The 23758-nt window shown below is 38.7% G+C and overlaps 1 protein-coding gene across 5 annotated transcripts in view; it reads left to right on the top strand.

The window, feature by feature from the left end:
- LOC114160069 (microtubule-associated serine/threonine-protein kinase 1-like) overlaps positions 1-23758 on the top strand; it is a 52212-nt gene that overhangs the window by 5194 nt on the left and 23260 nt on the right. For 2 of the 5 annotated variants that reach the window (XM_028042459.1, XM_028042463.1), the window contains exons 2-5: positions 7505-7533; positions 17146-17234; positions 18624-18699; positions 22348-22420. In XM_028042459.1, coding sequence (XP_027898260.1) covers positions 7505-7533; positions 17146-17234; positions 18624-18699; positions 22348-22420 — 267 coding nt within the window. Of the gene's footprint in view, positions 1-7501; positions 7534-8806; positions 10531-17145; positions 17235-18623; positions 18700-22347; positions 22421-23758 lie in introns of those variants that run through there. The other 3 variants (XM_028042462.1, XM_028042460.1, XM_028042464.1) reach the window with 2 other exon arrangements.

The raw sequence follows: 23758 nt of genomic DNA, 5'->3' as shown, positions 1-23758 counted from the left end.
ATGTTTGTCCCTGACTGGCCATACTTCATGTCTAAGCACACCTTAAATCCCGTCACATTCTCACCTGCTAGTAAATTGGCAAGTGAACCGTTCAAATGTAAATCCCTAGGTGATGAGCAATGTGCTCAAACTTACAGCTTAACCCTTTGAAATTGTTCCCATTTTGATGTAACAACATTTCAGTATTTTACTTGGATTTTGTGTCATAAAGTGGAAAGAGAAGGACACATGCCTTTCAACAATCAATCAATCAATCAATCACATTTTATTTGTATAGCACATTTCAGCAGCAAGACATTTCAAAGTGCTTTACATCATTACAAACACAGAATCACAATGCAATATAGGATCAATAATCAAAACAAAGCATTAAGTCAAGTTCCATCAATAAATTTGTAATTGATTACATGTCAAATACAATTCTAAACAGGTGGGTTTTTAGTTGAGATTTAAAAGAAGTCAGTGTTTCAGCTGTTTTACAGTTTCTGGAAGTTTGTTCCAAATTTTTGGTGCATAGATGCTGAAAGCTGCTTCTCCTCGTTTGGTTCTGGTTCTGGGGATGCAGAGCAGACCAGAACCGGAAGACCTGAGAGGTCTGGAAGGTTCATACAACAACAGCAGATCTTTAATGTATTGTGGTGCTAAGCCGTTCAGTGATTTATAAACTAACAACAGTATTTTAAAGTCTATTCTTTGAGCTACAGGGAGCCAGTGTAGGGACTTTAAAACTGGTGTTATGTGCTCTATCTTCCTGGTTTTAGTGAGAACGCGAGCAGCAGCATTCTGGATCAGCTGCAGCTGTTTGATTGATTTGTTGGACAGACCTGTGAAGACGCTGTTGCAATAATCAATACGACTGAAGATGAACGCATGGATGAGTTTCTCTAGATCTTGCTGAGACATTAGTCCTTTAATTCTGGAAATGTTCTTCAGGTGATAGAAGGCCGACTTTGTGACTGTCTTTATGTGGCTCTGGAGGTTCAGGTCAGAGTCCATCACTACTCCCAGGTTTCGGGCCTGATCGCTGGTTTTCAGTTGTAATAACTGAAACCTCCCCGAGTTGATACTTTTACAGAACTGCCTTTATTTGATCATTTGCTATTACGGCTGTACTTACAGTTCCAACAAATCAGTGGTGGGCACCGCTAGTAAGACAGTTAGCTGTGCTAAAGCCACAGAGCTAATACAAAGCTATACAAACAAGGTATTTAGCTGAATATTTAGCTGAAGCTAAATACCTTGTTTAGGTATTTAGCGCTAAATTCGCTAAATTCAACCATATTTATAATCACCAAAACTCCAACACAGATGTAATTGATTAAAGTGAAATTTTAGAAAACAGCCAAGTAAATTAGAGCCTTGGGATTTATCTGGAAGCTAAGTGAGCTAAATGTTTTCAAAGTTAGGCAAAATGCTAAAGCCCTAAATGAAAAATTAGCTCCGCTATCAGAAGTGTTTCCATCACCGAGACGAAAGCATTCCTGCTCAACACCAGCTGTGTTCCAATTACAGATGTGCTCAAAACTTTGTCAACATTGCGCTGATGTAAAAAACGACATACAATTATGAAATTGTTAAATAAGAAACACGATTAAAATCATCCATGAATTAGTTTGTTCATGTGGTGTGTCATTAAAAAAACATACCACGCCATCTTCCTCCAACCACTTCCTGTCGTCTTCTTCTTCTTCTTCTTCGTAGACTGCGCCAGCGGTAAAATCCGATTGTTGATCTTGTGATGGCAAAAAAGACAAAAAACCAGAGCTTTTTCGACATTTTTGTGCTTCCTGATTTAATTTTGAAATGTCAAATTGCACATTATTATGGTGAATGGAAACACAGCTGGTGACCAGTACCTTCAGCTAAAATGCAGTGACGCTAAAAACACCAAAAACAAAAGCTCCGAGTGGGGTAGCTACTGTTTCACGACTTCGTACGTTAACGTTTATACGAGTAGTGTCTCAAATCAGTGTAGCACCGTTAGTAATTATGAACTTTCTGCCCTAATATTGGTTTGTACATGGAAATACTTTTGCATCAGGCTCAGATACTCTAAGACAGCTCTACTTAAGAGTGTATGAACACTGATGTTTCCCTTTATTCGTTCAATCCCGGGAACACGTACTCGCATGCTAACCCCGTCGGACCGACAGCCTGGAGCTAAAGGGATCAAACTATCATTTCTTAGCTCAAATCTCAGCTTTCTGGTCCCCCGAGGATCCAGCTAGCCCTGGATCAACCGCGAGCTGTGGCTCAACTTAAAAAAACATGGTCAGGAATCAGAAGGTGCTTTGTGTAAACAACCGACCTACATCAACGGAGAGATTCATTAGCATTTAGTCTCAGCTGTGCTGATCCCTCGGCGTCCCACATCTGCTTTTAGTCTGCCGTTTTTCCAAGCTACATCTGTGAACGCAGCGACGTGGGGAAGGCAGCCGTGCAGTGAGCAATGAGCACGCTATTCCGTCAAGATAATTAAACCGCAGGAGAATCTGCTTTGAGCCACGGCCTTCAGAATATTTGGTCAGACCCACAAAAAAAAGAAGCTTTTTTTTTGTTCCAGTCGTATTATATTGAATTTTTATCCTCCCTTTATTAAAATAGTGAGACTTTGAGCAGCAGCAGCTGTGGGAGTATTGCAAACTGTGACTTTTTTATTTGTTTATTTTTTTATTCAGGATGAAATCACTGTGTGACTTTATTAAGAGGAGAGGTTATCTAAACCAACCTGGCCCTGTGTCAAAAAGTTACTACACCCCCCAACTTAACTACTGGTTGTGTGCAACAACTTCTGACACGAGCATTTGAAATCAGTGACGAAAAGATCTGTTCAATTATTGCAAGAAAAACATTTTTTTTCACTTTTTCTTGAATATTTTTTTTTTGTAAATCAGCCACAATGTCACAGCATGTCAATTGGTGAAACGTTACCATGTTGCGATGACTTCCTGAAGGCGGAGTTTCAGAAGGAGCGGGAGCTTCTTAAAGAGACAGAGGCCCAATTTCAAGGCATCAAATTTCTTTTCAGTCAGATTTTGATATATGTAGGGGTTTTTTTTTAATAGCAACTGGAGGTAACAGTAGTTGTGCTATAAAATGGAAAATACATAACACTGCCCCTTTAAACGAACCAAGCGCATGTTTAATTCTAACAAATTCAGGTCATTGTTGGTTATCTTTGATTGATATTGAAATTTAATTATATGAGACATTTCAGTTTGAAAAAACAAAGCAAAAACAGAAGAGATCTGTAAAGGAAAAAAATGCTTTTTCCCCCAACGCTCCAAACTCGTAAATGTTGTCAACATGGAAGCCGGGACGATTAAAGGACGGCTTCGGTTCATTTTAGCGAGTTAATTACGTCCATTTTAAACTGAGCAGGTCTGCTACGAGGAGGTAGAGATGGAAACATTTTGTTTGCCCTTTGCTACGCACTCCACCGGGGTTAATGTATTAACATGTGGCTGTAACACACTCAGAGCTCATTTCCTAGCTGTAAAAAAATTGAGACATGGTTACCTGAAACTGAGATGACAGTCATTTGGTTACTGCTTACTCAACATCTATAAAAAAGAATAAATAGATTTTTAAAAAGATCCTATCAGGTCAAAAATGCTATCAGATCTCAATAATATTTTACATTGAAACCAAGCATAGATTTGTTTTTGTTGCACATTTGGTATCTGTTTTGATAACTTACTGCAGCCCTGACCTTTTTATCTGTTATTTGCGTCGCTGGTTTGACCGTCTGAAGGTAAACCGTGTGCCGTTGCTCCGGGACGTCAACACTTTGAATTTTAATGAGTTTTTAACCTTCTCTTCCACCACTTAATCTACTCCGTTGTTAAGTATTCAATGGGAGGACTGGAGTGGCATTTGGGGACGCCACCAACAGAATTATTGTCCATTGTCTTCTGATGGTTTTGCTGCTGAAGGGGCAACGTGCAAATATGCAAACAAGTATTAATTTTGTAGCGTAACCTTTTGCGGGGAGCTGAGATCAATGTGGTGGTGTAATCTACTGAGTGATGCCTCCCAGAAAAACAGCAAGATTTAAATTTTTAACTTATTGTCAGGATGAATTCAATGTCTTGCTATCTATATAATCTATACATACTGTACATTTGTAAGTATCTTCATAAAGATTCTGTTGATTTGGGGCCTCTAAATGTATTTGAACTGTTTTGGGGTTTTTTCTAGGGTGAAATGATCACACAACAATCAAGACCAGTGATTTTTTTTAGAGCAAAAATTTAACGGAAAATTTTGATATTTTGTTTTTAATTTGCAAGCTCAACATTGAAAACATTTTATTCTGACGTTTGAAGCACAACTTTTCAAAGGAGGTGAAGTTAGCGCCACTCCACTGGCTTCGTGTTAGCATGCCGTACGCAGTCCAGAACCAGCTGTCATGCGTTCCCTTTTAACATGTTTCGACTATTTGATCCAAACCGGCGCCCTCTAGAGGTCAGGGTGACTGGAAACAACAAAATCTATCAAGGTTCAAGACCATTAGGGTGCTGGAACAGTATCATTAGATACTGAAAAACAAAGAAGCCTCTGTTCCAAAAATAAAATCTGCAGCTACCAAAATGCCGTTTGGAGAAATATTAATGCTTTGACGAGACAAAGATTCGGCTGCAGAATTTGGCCTCAGTGACAGGAAGAATGTTTGTAGGATCCGACCTTAGGCTTTGAAAACCAAAGAACACACTTCTAATTGTCAGATAATGGCGGTGGCAGCATCATGTTGAGGATCAAAACGGCTGCAGTGGTGAAAACAGAGAATTGTTTCCAAATTCTAGAATTTCTCCTTACATGAAAAGCTCGATGGGCTTCCAGGTGGACAGTGATCCGAAACACAGACGCCGAAACAAAAAACAGTTCCTTCAGTTAAGAAACTGACTTTTTAGTGTTTTGGACTGAATAAATGAAGGCTCATTAAATCCCTGTGAAAGGAAATAAAAATATAAATGAACTTCACCATTTCTGATCATAAGTACAGTCAAATCTCCAGTTAGTTAAGCCAGTAGCTTGTTGACACAAAACGTGTGGTTTCTTTGCAACTTAAGACACTTTTTTTTCCCCCAAATTGTCACCTTCCTAACATAATAAGTCACTTTTTCTTTTTCTTTTTTTAAAGTGACTTATTGTTTTAGGAAGATGACGAAATATTAGTGGGGATGTATGGACATATTTGAGCCTTTATGCCTAATTTTGTGAGCAAACCTCAAATCTCCATAACTAAATCTACTCTCTTTTTAAAAATAATAATAATATGGATGTAATAAGAATAATAACAAAATCTAACCAGCACTCTGTGTAATGCCAACTCTGCTTTGACACAGTTTTCACTCCAGTTGAGGCGTTAAAACTGGCTTCTCTTAATGCATCTCGCTCTTGAAGTCATCTTCTCCTTGGCTTTGACAGCCCAGGGCCAATTAGCCAGATCAATGAAGGACAAAGTGAAGAGGGATCAATGAGTTGAATATTTACTCGACCTTGTGAAGGGAAAGCTCTGTCCTAGTTAACCCTGCAGGCACGCAGCTGAACGTCAGGGTTGATTTGGACTTCTGACCCGGAGGCGAGGAGAAGGAAAGGGCGAGCTGGAGTAAAGCAACGTGTGAAGCATTTGAGCTTTTCCTCCTCTCGTCTTGCTAAAAAAACTAAAACTTCTATGTATTTTTATTTGAATTTTCGGTGATAGATTTTACAAATTCAAAAATCCGTGTTGAGCCACATTTTCCCTGATACCCATAAATAAAATCCAGTACAAAACGTGACAGTGGCAAGGAAGCCGAGTTCAGATTGGGCCTAAAAACACACAGAAATCCAACCTGATCCCGTACACACTGTGTGAACTCTATTTAAAAGCCTGAACCCGAAGTAACCAGACATATTATTTTAAACTGCGGTTGCCTTAGTAGTTGAACTTTCCCCATGTTTAGCTTTGCATTAGCGTGTTCCAGCTCCATTTTGTCGCTTGTTGTAACGGCAGGGTGAGTCAAGTGCAGATCTTCTGGGATGAGTGACTGATGGAGCGGCGCCGTGTGCGCATGACATGTTTGTTACATTCTGAAGAACTTCTTTGTTTCTTGTTTTCTTTCTGTCTTTGTTTTTCTCTGTCTTTGTGATTCTGTCCGTCTTTCTCTCTATTGCGCGTTCTTGTGTAGTTTTCTCTGTGCTATACGTATGGTAAGGCTGATTGAAAGGAGAAGATGGACGGAGCCTGCTAAAGCCTGGGGTGGAGGTTCAATCTCCAGCAGAACAGCGGTCCTTTACATCCAGCCAGAGCCACACGGGGCTTGTTTACATCAAATACGTTCTGTGTTAGAACTACAAACGCACCCAAGTTGCTGATGAAAAAACCAACCACACTTTTCAGATTTACACTTGTAATTTTTTTTTAATGTTGGTGATGGTGTATCCTTCACCTTCCACTTCACAGTCATAAGCTTCTTTCAGCTGGTCCCGCTCCCCGCCGCAAAACACACAAATCTGCGTTCCCACACAAAATGTGTCACCGTCACGCGAGTGTTGAAGTAATCAGGACGAGCTGCCAGAGTCGCTCTGGGTGATTAAGGGTCACTGTGAAGCGATTCCCATCGGTCCGCGAGCAACAGACCAATCACCATTTGACATCGACGGCACAGCAGGTCTTTTGGTTTCTCAAGCGCTGCCGCGGAGGAAGGCTTAGGGGACCGAGAATAGAGTTACACACAGGAAGGGCTCGATTTGAATGTTTTTTTTATTTTTTATTTTGCCGTATTTAATTTATGTGTTCAACCACAATTAGAGGAGGCTGTTGCAAAAGCACGAGAGAGATCAAAAATAAACAATCAAAACCATTTTAAAATAAAAATAAAGTCTGCACATTTTTTTTTTTTTTACATCTATATAAATTTCCTCTTTTCTTTCAGAAATAAAATTACAGTCACGTCATTTAAAAAAAAATCATGATGACAGACGTAAACAGTTACACATATTCATAACTCGGCCAAAAACGGATTTTGCCAAATAAATCAGTTTCGATTCGGCCGAGAAAAAAAATGCACCTCATCCTGGTGCAAAAACCGCCTATCAAATAACGTGAGTTTTCTTTTGTCTTTTTTCAAAATGGCAAATTTGTTCAATAAGGCAAATTTATTTCCCTAATTTCCATTTGAGCAGATTTATGGTTAATGTAAGAAAAGCAGCTGGTGTTATTGTGCTTTACAACAACAATAATAATAATAATAATAATAAAGAAGATGAAGAAACAAATTCCATCTAATGATATAGACAGCATCAAAGTTACATAAAACATCCCTACTGGCTTTAAGAGATTTACAGGAGCGGCAAATGCAAATGAGGCGGATTAGCAGAGCTTGCCAACAACCGATGTCGTCATCCAGGAAACGCTGCATTCGTCTTTAAATGTTCACATGAATTAACTTTGAGGAGTTTTTTCCGCACCTGATCTCTTTTTTTTTACTCTCCTCCTTCTCTTTGTTGCTGCCAGCAGGACCTGCCGCTGCCGCGCAAGAACAGCAGGTGAGTGTTTTCCCTTTGTTTACTTCCTGTCCCGCTCGCCGCCTCGACTCTTCCCGCCTCTCCTTTCGTGAAACGAGCAGTAAAGCAGCACGCGGACCTGGTGTGTCAGTGTGAGCCTGGCACGTGGTCGGAGGGCTTGTGTGAGAGAGCCGAGGAAGAGGAGGGTGTGGAGGAAGAGCAGCTGGAGTGTGTGAGACTCTGATTAAGACCGGCGACAATCTGTGGATTCTGTCCATGGTGCTGAAAATAATTCATACCCACTGCTTATTGGTTATTAATCCATCACTTTCATCCCCCCCCTACTTTTCTGCACATTTTGTTGTTCTGCTTCTCCTTTCTGGGTGTTTTCACTCTAAATATGAACAATAATAGCAGGGGTCATGTTTAAGGACAAACACGAAGGAGTCAAAGTGAAGGGGTTAAGCACAACCCACACAAGGAGGCTTTAGTCCTCGTCACGGCTGTCGCAGGTTCGATTCCCAGCCTGGCGACCTTTGCCGCATGTCTTCCCCCTTCTCTCATTACCCACTTTCCTGTCAATTAACTATCAAATATAGGCCACTAGAGCCAATAAAACCTTTAAAAAATAAAAATGACTTTGTGGAAAACTTTGAAAAAGGCTTCGGAAAGAAACTGAGAACTGCGGATCAAAACGTGAATTCTTGAGACGAGGTGTCAACTGTTTAAACGTTTCGGTTTGTTTTGATGACACGTTTTGGAGTAGAACACATGGAAAAATGAGTTTTGATAGTGAAATGTGTAGCTGTGTCTGTCAGCGAGACCAAAAATGAGGCGTAAAGACAATCGATTAGCTTAACTTTTAAGCTAATCGATTTAAGCTAATCAATTCTCTTGTTGTTCTACTCTAAACAGAGGTTTTGAGTAGATAATATTCTACAAGTAAGCTTTTAATTGTTCTGTTTTTGTATAATACAGGTTTCTTTTTCACAGACCATGAAGGCCTGGAAAGGGTGTTATCTTTCTCTCAACCCTTGGAGACTGTTCTGCCTCCTTCCAACATTTAAAGCTGCAGCATGTAATTTTTTATAAAATATGATTTTTTTTTACATATTTGCTGAAACTGTCACTATGTCGTGACACTATAAAATGAGTCAGATAGTCTGCAAAAAGATCGATCTCCTCCACCTCCTCCATGAGGTGCCGTCGCCGCCTGAAACAAATGCACCGCTCCAAAAACAACCAATCAGAGCCAGGAGGAGGAGTGTCTTAGCTCTGTCAATCAACCTTATGAACATGCTGCTAAATGTGCTAATGGCGGAGAAACAACTTGCTGTTCCACAAAAACTGTTTGTCCGCGGCCATGCTAACTAGCCTTAGTATTCATGGCAGGCTCAAGCTGCATTGCAGCACAGAGTAAGGCAGGAGGGATGAGCGGGCATGATTGACAGCGCTAAGACCCGCCTCCTGGCTCTGATTGGTTGTTTGCAGTTAGCACTGCAGAGCAACTGGATTTTTTTTGGACAGATTATCTGTGTCATACTGTAGTCTCATGACATCGTGGCAGATTAAATATATGTGAAAAATATTTTTTTAATATAAAAGTTACATACTGCAGCTTTAAGGCTTTTAGGCTTTCTCATACTTTATCCAAAGTGTCAAACTCGGCTCTCGTTGACCTAGCCACATGACAAAATTGTATCGTCTTGTTCACAGGGAGGATTTCTCCCATTGACTTGGATTGTCTCCGGTAGATTCTCCCTCGGACCAATCAGCAAACAGAAGGACAAGTTGTGAACGACGATTTCAATTCTCTGCGTTGTTTTAGAACTGTAGTCTGCCTGTAGTTTTAGCAATGACAACCGTAGGAAGTGAGCGAAGACGTTCAGTCCAAATTGGCAACGTTTCCAAATATTGGATCAACATTAACAGCCACCTCATTCGGTTCTGCACTTCTCTCTTAGCATTGGAGGATGGTTGTTTGGAGCTCAGACAATTTCCAGCTTCTTAGCATCGAGCTAGTAATGCATTTCATGCGTCACGGGCAGATGTTAGCAACTGGGGACAATTTAAAACCTCAACAGAGTCCACGCCTCCAGGAAGCAACCGTTTCTCAGACCCTCCGGACGAAGCAAACGGTGTAGGACAAGGCCTCGTTTTTACAAGCCTACAAAATACCTCCAAAGATCGTCAAACAGCTGAGAACTCATGGATGGAAATTGCAAAGTCATTGTCCATGAAGGAATCTGCCTCCCAAACATAAACCTGCCAGAACAAATGTGGTTAGGTTTTTTCTTTCTTCTCTTTTTAAAGTGCTTTGAAATAAAATGCAAGAAAATGGACAAAAACAACGTAAGCAGAATTTGAACCAAGTCATCTTTAAATGTGGGATTGGGCATGCTGCTTTCTCCCGCTCATCACATGCCGTCTCCCTCAGTCGGAGGCCATTAGTCCGCCCTCCATTATGGATGAGCTGAGTGGAGTTGGCTCCTCGCTCGGTCTGCCTGCTGCATCCATTCGAGGGTAAACCCAGCCGTTCACAGCTTGTCTGCGTATGTAGCCTACCTCCCAATTAGCTATGCTCTCTTAATCTTCCACCACTTCAAACCCTTTCTCGTTGTTGCGTAACAACCCTCACTACGGTCGCCCTTTAGTCGTTGTGAAAAGCTGACATCTCTTTACTCTGCTTCCTTCATTCATGGTGCCTTGCAGTGAGAGCTTTTAACAGAGTTGAAAGCAAAAATTGCAAAAGTACATCATAGCCTGGATAAAACGACCCATAATCCCCTGCTGTCTTTTGTTATTCCTTTCTATACGAGCGACCCACTCTTCCTCCCCTCAGCACTCCCTCTTTCTCTCTCGTTCTCTCTTCCCTCCCTCACCTTTTGCTTCTTGGACTCACTTGCTCAGACACGCAGTCGCCAAAGGATGTGGGACCCACCGTGTGTGTCAGAGCGGGCTGAAATTTTGCCTGTGTTTTGTGCCTTGATATATTCGCAGCAGAAATCCAACCGGCAGCATGTTCCGACGCACTAAAAGGTACCGCAAAGGGCTGGGATATCAAACAGGGAGGATTTTTGTCTTGTTTTTGTGGTTTGGGTAGATGGAAGGTCAGGCAGCAGTATGTTTTTTGTAAAGTCTAAAGTGTTTTTTTTTTTTGTAAAGTCTGTGAGGTGTGAGGTAATAACCATGTGAGTTTGAGTTGCTACTATCTTACTGAAGGTCTGAAAGTGTTGATGTTGGATAAATGGTTTATTTTATATTTTCTAAAGTTGAGTGGATGTCTTTTTTTGTTTCTGGACTGCTGTTTGTGTGGTATCCATCCACGCCAGTTTAATAATGAACCAGAGGAAGTGGTTTGCAAAGACTCCCACTCACAACATCACTTTTTTAGCATTATTGTTTTCACTGACTGCCAAGGAATTAGCAACGGCTATACATTGTCACCAGAGTTTTCATTGGTCAACATTAAGCTAAAGTGTTGATTGTTCAAGAAGGAAATTCAATGACATTGGGTAAGCTCCAGGGCCGTGGTGGCAATTGATGTCCTTCATGGCTCCCCGATTAAAGACACCTAATTTAAGTTAATGGCCATAAAAACATGCCTGCTGAGGAGAAAAGCAAACTGTGTGAATAAATAAAAACTGATTTTTATGCTTGCCTGATTGTAAAGTTGTTAATGGAAGAGGAAAATAGCATAAAAAATGTTTCTGTTTCCATTTTATAATAGGCTAATCTCAGCTAGCCTATATTAAAAACAATATCCTGGTTCATGGTGGAATTATCTAATTGTAGTTTGACCAGTCACAGTCTTAGATTTTGAACTAGGGGTGAACAAATATAGGCTCACTGAAATAGGCCTTAGTTTACAGCACATAGGAAGCTCCAAAGCAGTCGCTAACTTTAGCATCTCTAGCTAACGGTTAGCTGGCATTATCTCTCTGGTATTATATCTCTGCTGCCTTTTCTTTTTTCTGTTGTTTACAGAAATAGCTTCTAAACTAGTTAACAATGTAGAAGCTTCTTAAGGTTTTCCAAATGGTTTTAGCCTGCCTGTGAGAGCTGTTTGTTGAGCGACTTTTGTATGCAACAGCAGGCTGAATACTTTACTAATAATATTTTCAAAACTGAGAAATTACATTTTAAAAAGGATGAAAATACTTTAAAAATTTTTTATTGTTTCTAGGTCTCTGTTTTCCAGTACTCCCTCCCCGCCACCGCCACCATTTTCCTCTTAGCAGGCTTAGCAAGGAATCCATTTCGACAAACGTTAACTCATGGAGGATAACTTAACTGAAATGGTAACACTTGCAGTCTGTGTCAACAACATTTTCTAATAAACCTGGAGGTTTTGTTCGGACTAGTGCTGGAGTGAATTTGAAGACACTTGTGAACGTGTTAGCATGTGGACTTTGTTTACATCTAAGCTAGCTTAGCTGGAACTAGTAAAACTAGAGTTTCTGTAGGTCAGTGACAGGCTGCCAGTACTGAAGGGATCTGCAAATGCACAGGGATTTGGGTGAGACATAGAAACACATAACAGAGGAATAGCAAGGCTCTTAAGTCTTTTTTATATAGGCTAAAATGATACGTCAAAGTGAACGTTTGTCCCCGGTTCTGACGTTTTGTCTGGCTTGACTGATTGATGTAGCAAAGCATTTTATCGAAACGTGGCTTTTGGTGACTCATAGAGATATTTCTGGCCCGGCTTCAGGTTGACCGATTAACAGTCAGCTAATGATTACATGAGTCAACCGGATCAAGTAAAAGGTGGATTTTTCTGAAGGCTGACTTTTACGCAGAGACGCTTATTCGATGGTACACGGTAAAAAAGTAGTGACCATAATTTAAATTACAATATGAAACACATTCATTCTGTTAACCAAGCGTTTAACTTATATTTTTAATTGCTTTAATTTCAACTATGTGTAACTAAAGCTGACATTCAAGCTCCAGGGGTTTCCTCTTTGGCTCCGTCACCAGTGGATGTCCTGCTGAGCTTCTGAGTGACTTCATTGTTCCCGGTTTGTGAGAGATTGCTGATGCCCACCTGTGGCCTGACACATGGTCAGAAACATGGACGTCTGAGCTGCTTTGCTGCCCGAAATGATGTTCAAATCCAGCGTGATTTGTAGCAAAAGTCACTATGACCTGTGGGAGTCCCTTTCCATTTTCATTTATGAGTTTATTTTTATATGGCCCAATTACTTTTGTTCCATTTGCAATGTTTGAGCTTTATCTATATGCAACAATAACATGGCACAGAAATGTATTTATACATTATATTTAATGTATAAATATAAAAGTTAGTAGTATAAAATCCATTAAGACCCAACAATACATAAAAACACAATACAATTCCAACAAGGTATTTAAGAAATAAGAAATGTCATCATTCGTTATCACACAATTGTTACTTTATGCTTCTGTTTAGTTTGAATTAGTCTATACGTATGCAAGTTAGCTTCTGCACCTCTGCAGTACATCTTGACAAAATTCTCAACTTTTTAATGTTGTTATTAAAATGATTAAACTTCTTCAATAATTTGCAGATTACACAATATAAGAGTGGACACTAGAGGAAAAATAAAGTTGTTGTTTTTTTTTTGTTTCACACATCTGGAAACCTGCACCAAGCAAATATTTTACAAAGTAAAAAGAAGTGGACCAAGAATTGAGCCCTGTGGTACACCTGCAGAAATTGTTTGTAACCATAATCCAAAACCTGCTTATGACAGCCTATTGTTGTAATTTATAACAAATGATTTAAATTACTCTAAGGTTATTAAAGAAGAAACCTTGTCTTATCATTTCAGAATGAGAATATCGTCATTTAATGTGTCAGAAAATGTTTGTAGCTCCCAAACCTGACGATGTAGAGGCGTAAGGAGTCTAAAGAAAATACTAGCGACTGAAGGAAACTGGAAGGGAAATGGGTGGAGGTTGTTGTGCCTTCTTCTGCTCTTCCATTAGGGAGCTGTTTACTGAGAAACGAGAGCGTGGAAGACACACTTCTAACTTTGACTCCATTGTTGTTCCTCATTAGGACAAGAGGTTCCTCGGTTTTTGTATTATTAAAAACTGTTTTAAGGCTGTCCTACAATAGTAGATGGTATATATATATTTATATATTCGCTCCCGACCAACTTTTGTCACTGATATTTTGATTGGTGACATTACTTTTTACCTAAATCTGTCTTGGTTGAGAGCCAATCCAGACGACTGTAAAATAGTGAAATGGTAATAAAGAATTCAAATTTTGTATATAAAAAAAACAGATGTTATAATAGAAAATAAAAACATGCATGTGTTTGTGTTTGTCCCTCGGGTGCTGAGGCTCAGGTGTGCTGTGCGTCTGTGGAAACAGCACAAACACAAAGACGTCACCTTCATGCAGTTTTTTTTTCTTCTTTTGTGTGTGTGTGTGTGTGTGTGTGTCTGCTACAAATCTTTCACACACCTAAAAGCTAAATGTTCACATTCTCTACTCATAAACACTCCTGGACCTTAACTAAACAAGCCGAGCAGTTAGCTGTAAACCAAGCGAGGTCGAAGTGAGGCCGGTGCAGCTTTCCCCCTACAGAAGCCCGGCGCTTCATGGCGGATCGCGCAGGATCTTCCATTACTTAATGTTTCCAATACAGGTCTCCACCTTCTTCTCTCCGGCAAGATTCTGTTTGTTTCTGTTTGTTTTTATTTTTCTACACCGAAAAAAAAAAACGTTTCTTTGAACAGACTTAAAAATATATATATACAGTATATAATATAATAATTTGTTACAGCTAATCTTATTGGTTTTGTTCAAGCTACAGTATATCTCATTTCAGAATTATTCAAATTAAAGAACTTTTTTTTTTTTAGTGTGACAGCCCAACAGTGAAACCAATGCTTGCACTCTCTTTAGATCTTCCATTTCTATTCAGCAGCAGCTTGAAGAATCCATGAATTTATTGCAGCTTAAATATACTTTATTTTATTTGTATTTTTTTTTATTATTATTATTATTATTATTAGAAGAACGGTATTGTGGATATTATTTCACCGAACATTTCCAAACGACACTTCACAAGCTGTGGCTATACGGTTAGATAACCTTAGAAATATATTCTGGAATATTCCGATCCAGAGCCGCACAGCATTCTGGGAGATGTAGGCAGAAGAAAGGCTTTACCTAGTCAACCTCTCACGGCCAGCTGAGCAAGATCGGTCGGTCCCATCACCTTACTCACTCGCTTTTTGGTTACCTGGCAACGACCTGCTGAGTATCTTGCGCAGCAACAGTTTCATGTTTTCCTACCGTTTCTCTTAGCGGCTTAAAAATACAAAATAACAGCACACCAGTTTAGTAGTATTTCAGATATAAAAACAAAAACCCTAATCAATAATTATCAATAACGACTGATATAAAACTTTTATGTCGTATATGGCGATACGAGTCATTTTCTCCCATAACTCTTTGTTGTTTGTTTGCGTATTCATTTTCCATTTTTACATTCAGTAAAAGTTTGGGGGCATTGTTCTCCACCGACCCAATCAGCTACTCTAAGTTCTCATCCTTGTTTCTTTCTTTTCTTGTTGTCTTGCTTTGCTTATTTCTGCTGCTGCCAATCTTTTCGCAATCAGAACAAACAAGTTTATTCTTTCAAACTCTTTCATTTCCTGGGGGGGAGAGAGAATCAAAACCTTTTTTCCAAACTCGCCTCCTAACGCAACAATTTGCTGCCAGCTTCCTCTTCCTGACGCGGACGACCTCATTGCCGTTTCACATTGTGTCACCATTAGATCATTTCTTGTGTTCGCCCTCTTCCTCCTCGTCCTCTTCCTCCCCTCCTCCCTGGTTGGCATTCTCGGCGGTCTCCCCCGATGCCCTCTGCGTAGCAACAAGCCGTCACGTGAAAGCTCCTCCTTTTCTCCACCACATCTCCTCTGGTTTTTCTCCCCCGACCCCCCTCTCTCTTTCTCTCCTGAACTAAATGAGCTAAATTTTTGATTTTCAACCCAAACCAACTTTTCTTTTTTTACGCTTCTCCTTCTTTAAGGGTCGTTTGTTCCTACAGCTGGCGCTTTATGGGTCCGTTTGGGTCTGGAGAAGGAAATCTGGGCCATGTTTACTTATTTTTGGTCGAATGAGCAACACTTTTAACCTTTTCCGACACGACTTTTTCTTTTCTACTGACTCTCCACTACCATTTTGGTTTATTTAGCTTTAATCTCCTGCTTGTTCCAGACAAGACTTTCTCTCTTTCTCCATTTTTTATTTATTTTTTTTGCTTCATCATTCTAACATCAGTCCAGATCTCTGGGCTACAAATCATTCCTAAGTACGTCGGAGTGCTTTTCTTTTTATTTATTTATTTTATCTTAACCGACCGTCCGGTGGAAAGCAGGCCTCGGGCGTCACGCTTAAAATTTTGAACTTGCGTCGGCAGCGCTCTGTCTGAATGTTTGCTGCTGTTCTGAGAGCATTTTATTATCTGGCTCAAGGACGGCACTGTGGGTTTTCAGCAGGTTTCTCTTGGCGATCCATTAAACACGAGTGGCTCTGCTGCTAACATTGTGCATTACTCTGTTTTTGTTTTATTTGTTCTGTGGAGAAGTTCATAAAGTTTAAAGAAGCCATAGGTTGAATATACTTAGAATCCCTGCTGGTTTTTCCCCACCTAGAACAGAGGTGAGCAAACGTTTTGTCACAAAAGTCAAAATTGTCAAGTCTAAATACTAACGGAAAAAAAAATCTAACGAAAAGTAAGCTTCTCTGTTTTTGTAAGAAATTTTCATTTTAGATCCAAAGAATTTTGTGTGTTTGCTATTTTTCTTAATGTTTTTGGGGGTTTTTTTTTAGCTCCATTAAACAAATATGTTCTCTGTTCATGTACAAGGTTTGGGTCAACTATTCTTTTATTAATGGTTTAATTTTTCATATTGTATCGAAAAAAATATTCGATACAATTTTTTTTTACTTACCGTCACGTTTTTTTAGAATTTTTCTCAATATTGAGAATTTTTCTAATATTTCTCTATTCACTATGATTTTTTTAATCATAGATTGATTTATTTTTGCTCCTCTATTTCCTCTTCCCCTCCTGCTTAAAAAAGTTAAATAAATGCAGATTAGATATAAAAAATAAATATAAAAGAAAATTACATTAAGGTGTTTTTTTTAAATGTCAAAATAAATAAATAGGAGAAAAATATCAAATCTAATAAAAAGTATGGAACTAAAATTAAATAATAACTATGATGCTATATCAATACTTTATAAACTAATAAACAAATATTCATTTATTTGTTAATATTTTTCACTATTTACAATGAAATAAGTTGGGAAAGTTCTTGGTTTTTTATTTGTTGGATGTAATATTTGGTAGATGGATTAGATTAGAGTTGGATTATTGTCGATGTGACGTGATGATTGGTTGAATATATTTAACTGAAGTCGTAGCAGAGCGGCTCCGTCCTGCACGTTTCTCCTGTGTGTAATGTCAGCTCCGAGGAGACGGGCCGGAATGAGCGAGGAAATTAAATTCTCTTCATCACTGCCGTCTCGGTGCGAGCCGCTCGGTAGCATAATATCCCAACTAAACTCTGCTGGTGAAACTTCACACACGTTTTCCTTCCCCTGCTGTTTTTATGTTGTTGTTTTTTTCTTTGCAGTTGCCGCACGAGTAACAGGAAGAGTCTGATCCTGACAACCACGTCTCCCACGCTGCCTCGCCCGCACTCCCCTCTCCCGGGTCACCTCGGTACGCTCACGACCTTAAAGCTGCCGGATGTAACTTTTATTTTAAAAAAAAAATATATATATATATATATATATATATATATATATCTTTTGCATATTTGTTAACCGACAGTATAAAACATATGCCATCTTATATGTTGTGACAGCATAAGACGGATAATGTGTGAAAATGTTCAGCTCCTCCACCTGCTACTATTGCCATCTGAAGAAATGCATAGCTCTCTGTCAAGACCCGACCAATCAGAGTCAGGAGGCGGGTCTTAGCGCTCTCATTCAAGCTTAGGTATTTTCTGCTAAATGTGCACATGCTCATTTAGCAGGGGGCTAAATGTGTATTTGCAGGAAAACCTGTTTGTCCGCCGTCATCAGTGGCTATGCTAACTAGCATTAGCATTCCCTGTAGACTGTTATCGTGAAGAATCTGTAGAATAGCGGCGAGCGAGGGGGAAAGAAGGTTGTGACCAGCGTGTACACAAGTGTCATTGACAGCGATAAGCCCCTCCTGCTGGCTCTGATTGGTTGTTTCTAGTTTGCTCTTGGAGAAGGCAGAGGACCTGAGTTTTGTTTCACAGATTATCTGTCATGTTATATTTTCGTGACAGAGACAGTTTGTTAGGTTCATCAATATGTTCTACCACAACAGGCTCTTTGAGGACATTCATGAACTTGATTTGGTCTGAAATGAAAATGAGCTTGACCCCTCTGGCTTAGTGAAATTGATCTGTGACGCCATCCTTCAGCGGATCAATAATACATGTTTCAGTCAATCCAGTTAGTTTGCAGAAAGGACACTTTCTTTGGATCATGTTGTTAATATTCCTATCACACCACAGTCTCTTATGGCTTTTCAACATAAACACACAACTACTGCCTGTTGCTTATCTGATACTGTGGGATTTGTAATATAACCCAACTCTGATTTACATCCTTTGTAGTGAAGCACTGGTCATACTCTAAGGAACACGCAGCTGATTTTTCAAAACAGCCTCATTTCTTTAAGCAAAAATGTCACCAAGTATGGAAAGATAAGAAACATTGTGACAACAGCTTAAAAGTGAAAGGAGAAAATTTATTATTTGTTTTTACTAGTAAAGTCGGGAGTTTGAGTTTGGTTGAACAAAACAACAAGCTCAACTGAACGAGGGGGTGTGGGAGGAGGTATGGCTGTCTTGTCCTCCAGGAATCTGAGCTGTAAAAATCAACAATATGCGTCTTAACCTCCATCAGCTTCCCAATCCTTTGTCCCATACAGCTTTCCGTACCAACTAGGACACATCGCCATTTAGATCCACAGGTTTAGCGTGCGTTACAGGATGAAACGTCCCCCGTTGCTCTGTCCACTGTGACCTTCTCTGACTCTTGTTTGCCTTTTGTCTCGCTGTCCCCTCAGGAAGCAGCCCCCTGGACAGCCCCAGAAACTTCTCCCCCAGCAACCCTGCACACTTCTCATTCGCCTCCTCCAGAAGGTCTGACATTTCTGTGCCCTTCATCAGACTGGAATGTCGTCAAAAATTTGATTTCACTGTAGCAAAAATATCTTGTTTTTTTTGTTGTTGTTTTTTTAATATTTTTTTTCCTTAATTCAGTGATATACAATGAAATGAAACAATGAAAACAATCAAATATCACAAGAACATGATTATTTTTTAAATAGTGCTTATTGCGTTAAACGGTTCCAAAAATGATCTTGAATGAATTTATTCTTTATCTTTTGTCAGTGTTTAGAATAAATAGCTTGACAATGCCTTGTATTTAAAAAAAATACAGATTATCTGATACTTTTTATTTTCGCCTTTTTCAGTGATTGAAATAAATGGTAGCTTTTATTCAGAAAAAAATCATTATTGTTGCATTTAAAAAGCAGTCTTATGACTGCCGATGATTATGTAGGCCATAACATCCCTACATAACATTCCTACCTTTAAAAATCATCTTTTATTTGTCTTCTCTAATTTTCGGAGGAACAGAATTTTGGATTCCCATTAGGTATAAACTATAATTACAAAAAAAAATGGATTTATGATTCACGTGAACAGAAATAAACGCTTGCAATGCATCATCCCCAGGAAAATGAATCTATATGGTACCTAGAGGTCACAAAATACTGCATTTTAAATGATATTCTCATTCATTGAGAAGCAGATGTACATCATATATGTAAAAAAAAAACCCGGCAGACATAAGTCAGTTTAGCTTAGAGAGAAAATAGCCGGGGATCAGATGAGTCTCAGAGGACCAGAGGTGTTGGTCTGTTGTTGTTAGCGTTTTCACGCGTCCTGTGGAATGTCACAGGTGATCACAACACAACAAGCCGAGTCATGTGTGACCGGACCGCCCAATTACAATCACAGCACCTCTGTGTTTACTCAGCAGTGTTGAGACAAGGAGGCTTCAGTATGTCAACATACTGACTCAGTATGTTCAGATTACGCTTTATTTAATTCACAGCTCATGTTAAATTAGTAAAAATCTTATTAATATGATGGTCATTATGCTTGTACTATAGTGATGTGTTCAGTTCCATACACGTGGTTAAAGGTTGTTTTTGTGCTTTTGGAGGTGATGAAAATGTACCTGCTAACGAGAACTGTAACCGCTATGCTAACGAGAACTACAATGAGCTACAACGACATTTAATTTCCCTTTGGGATTAATAAAGTATATTTGAATTTGAATAGAAGCTATGCTAACGAGAACAATACCTGCTATGCTAATAAGAACGGCATCTGCTAAGGAGAACTATATCTGCAAGCAAGAACTGTTTTCTGGTAGTTCTAACCGATCTACACAACCACTGAGCTCATACAGAAATTGATAAAAACATTATTACGGAAATTTAGAGCTAATAGGTTACGTTTCTTGATGCTAACCCTAAAGCCTTAGCCTTCAGGGTGTGGATTTCATTGTTTCTGAAACTGAAACTTTTATGTGATAAACCAACACAAAGCAGTTCATAATTAAGGAAGCAGTTTCTTAAAGTTCAGATAGCATATTAGCTATAATGAGGCCAGAGTATCAGTGGTGTTAGACTCTCAGCATTACTCTATAAAGAGCAGAATGGCGAAAAATGATCGTATCCTGAGGAGTAAGCACGTTTACTGAAAAAGTCTACCAAATTCAGCGGGTTTTTATCCCAAATTTTCTTACAGTCTTCCACCACCAAGTAAATTAGACTAAAAATATTACTAAATACTTTAAAACAATCTGTTCAAACAGATACTTGTATACCACCTACATACCAGATTTGGGTCATTTGAATCAAAGTGTGCATCATATGTGTCTATATATCAAAATGAAAATATTACAACTGAAAACATAGCTGTAATTATTAATAGGTTACATTAGTGTCACTGGAGAAACATAACATCTGCTCTTATGTTTTTGATAACACCAGTTAATTGGTTTTCAGCCTGGAAGATTATAATTTATGCTCCGGCTTTGTCGCTCCAACGTTCAAATTCCCGACACTGAAGGCAGGAAATTGGCGTTTTGGTGTGTCTGGTGGCTGGAGGGCCCTTACTGTAGATAAATATTAACCAGAGCAGCAGCAGCTGAACTGCACACTGACTGTGAACCACCGGCTGGAGAACTTCTGTGTTTCTAAACAGAGGCAAAAGTGAACTAATCCACGTCTGGGCTCCTGCAAATGCTTCCATTTTAAAACAGATCATCAAAAACTGCATATTTGTTTATTGATATTGGGAATACAATTCAATTTTATTTGGTGGTTTCAGCATAGATTCATTAAAATATATCTTTATAATTCAACACTTACATGAATTTAGCAAGTTTACTTTGTAAAATTATCATTATTTGATTGTTGTGTTGCCATAGTTACAATCTGATGCTACGGGTTTAATATTTTCTTTGTGTTTGAGCTCGGTTTGTTCACAACCAATCATCTGGAATTGATTTTTTATGCTCAGCCAATGAACTCGAGCCCTTTTACCCCGCATTCCACCGGATGTGTAGTGAAATTTCTTTGACACATTTTTCAGTTTGAAAATAGGTTTTCTTTGATGTCTGGCATGGAAATAAATACATGGCAGCTGTCGCTCACGCAGTTTTCTAATGGAAGTTGAGTGACTTATAATGAATGAGCAAAAAAAAAAAAAAAACTTTTTAATGAGAGCATGCAGAGATGCTTTCTGAAGTCAGAGATGTGTATAAGGAAGTCTACTTACACTGACCATCGTCGTTTGCTCTCGGTCAGACGTGGAGCTGCCAGCGGAGACGCTCGCGGCTCGGCTACCACTACTGCAATTCCTCATCCTCATTTATCAAATCTTCCCGCCTGCATGTCACTGTTCGACTGTAAGCTCACTAAATGAGAGGCCTGTCCTCGTTTTACTACGGAGAGAACTCCATTTGGAATAACTCGTTTGTTTGCTGTGTCATTTTGTATCGCACTTTTGTAGTACACAATCTGAGGTTGTTAAAGATTTTAGTTTTGTTTTGTTTTTTTACACTTGAGGTGTTAATTTAGGTTAAAATCAAGTAATTTCAAATACAGTTTAGATCAAAATATAAATGTGTTGCTAGAATAATGTATTTATTTTTTTCTGTGATAAAGCAACACAAAATAAGAGCATGACTATGTAGCTAGATAAAGATGTACGGCGTCCCTAAAGGGACAGTGCAAGAAAAAAAAAAAAAAAAAACTTTCTTTAGCTCACTAGATACTTTCTGGTTGACAACATATACTATCTTTGCGTACAAGAAAGTTTTTTTCCCTTCAATTTCTTCTTTAGGGACTCTTTAATAATTATACAATGTTTGTTTTAAAAAAATCCCATGATACTTTTAGCCTGTTAATTCAATGCAGCAAATTGCCTTTTGATTTAATCTGATCATCAAATAGACAGACAATGACCTGGAAATGAATCATCTACATCCAATCTGATTGAGTTATATTCAGAAGACATCTCTGTCTAACACTTGCACCTACAAGGGCAACAAAGTGGGTGAATCGAAAATATGAAAACGAACCTTTTAGTCTTTTGTTTCCAAAACATTTCAGGACAGTTATCCTGTACTTGGTGTGGATCCTAACATTTAATTAAGGTTGTAATTGGCTGTGGTTTTGACAGCGCTGATATTTGTGTTCCCTGCAGAGCGGACGGGAGGAGATGGTCTTTGGCGTCTCTACCCTCCTCTGGATATGGCACCAACACTCCCAGCTCAACGGTAGTAACTTTTTCTCCAACCTAATCCATCACATCCCAGTTGTTCAAGTTGAAATTCCAGCTTAGAATCCAATATGAAAATCCATGAAGCTGTCGGGACTATAAAACCTGGCACATTTTTGGGATGAAGAACATTCAATTTTTATTTGATCACTTGTTTCAATTCTTTTTCCACAAAGAATGTGAAACTTTTCCTCTTCGACTCCTCCATGTGCTCATTTGCATTGACGCTATAAAATGTTTTTTGTTTTCCTTATCTAAAACGTGTCACGTGTGGTTTTTAATTTCGTGTTAGCAGAATTTAAAATTTCTAGCAACTATTGGAAGAAGTGCAACAGATTGGGCAAAGTTTTATTATGTTTTGTCTATTATTATTTTTGAGACAACCAAGCATCTTTGAACAACTCATTTCTCCAGTATTGATTGAATTGAAGTATTGATTATTTTCACGACTCAAGGCTGAATGCTAAACTTGGGAAGTTCCGACTTGGGTTGGGCATTCGTGTGGTATTTCCAACAGGGCTGAAACGATTAATCGTGATTAATCGATTGCTGTCAACTAATTTAGTAATTGGTACAGACTCAAAAATGGCAAATAAAAAAAAAAAACACAACACACCCAGACCAGTAAATAAGGAAACATTGTACTAGGGACAGACATTTTACATTTAAGATTTTTCTGTAATTCTATTTGTCCAAAAACTGCTAAATGAGTGGCTTGTTCTCCTCTTACTATGAGATGGTAGATGGCATAACTAGATTTAGAATAACTCCTTTGTTTGCTCTGTCATTTTGTATCGCAGTTTGTTTGTTTTTTGCGTTTGATATATTAATTTGAGTGGTTGTTTTAGCTTCACTTCTCTCAAATTCTGTAAAAAAAAAATCTACTACTACGCACATTTTACTATTCAGATGATTAATTAAAAAATTTATCAACTGCTTTTTATGTGTCTTTAGCTGCGAATGTATCAGAAGCGTTCACTAAAAATAATTATGATCTTATTGCATTTTACCCAATAAAATGCTTATTTTTTTTATTTGAAAAAGGATTGTAATAATTTTTCTACTCACATTTTTCATGTCAACAACGAAGATTTAAGTGGTGGAATGAAAAATGTGCGGAATACGGCAAATATGTTTATCCGATTAATCGTCAGAATAATCAATTGCTAAAATAATAATCGAAACAAAGTGGGAAAATCCCACTTCTGCGTTCAAAGAGAACACACCATGAATCGATACTGACTCATAAAACTGCCTGATCTCTCCGGAAGAATCGCCTTCATAATCAAAGCACGCAGATTTTACAGTCAAATCAAAGCTGCGGTCATTTTAGCGC

Source organism: Xiphophorus couchianus, chromosome 16 (assembly GCF_001444195.1).
Source record: "Xiphophorus couchianus chromosome 16, X_couchianus-1.0, whole genome shotgun sequence".
In the NCBI taxonomy this organism is placed as follows: Eukaryota; Metazoa; Chordata; class Actinopteri; order Cyprinodontiformes; family Poeciliidae; genus Xiphophorus; species Xiphophorus couchianus.
Note: the sequence above shows the minus strand (reverse complement) of the source record. Positions and strands in the feature narration are given on the sequence as shown.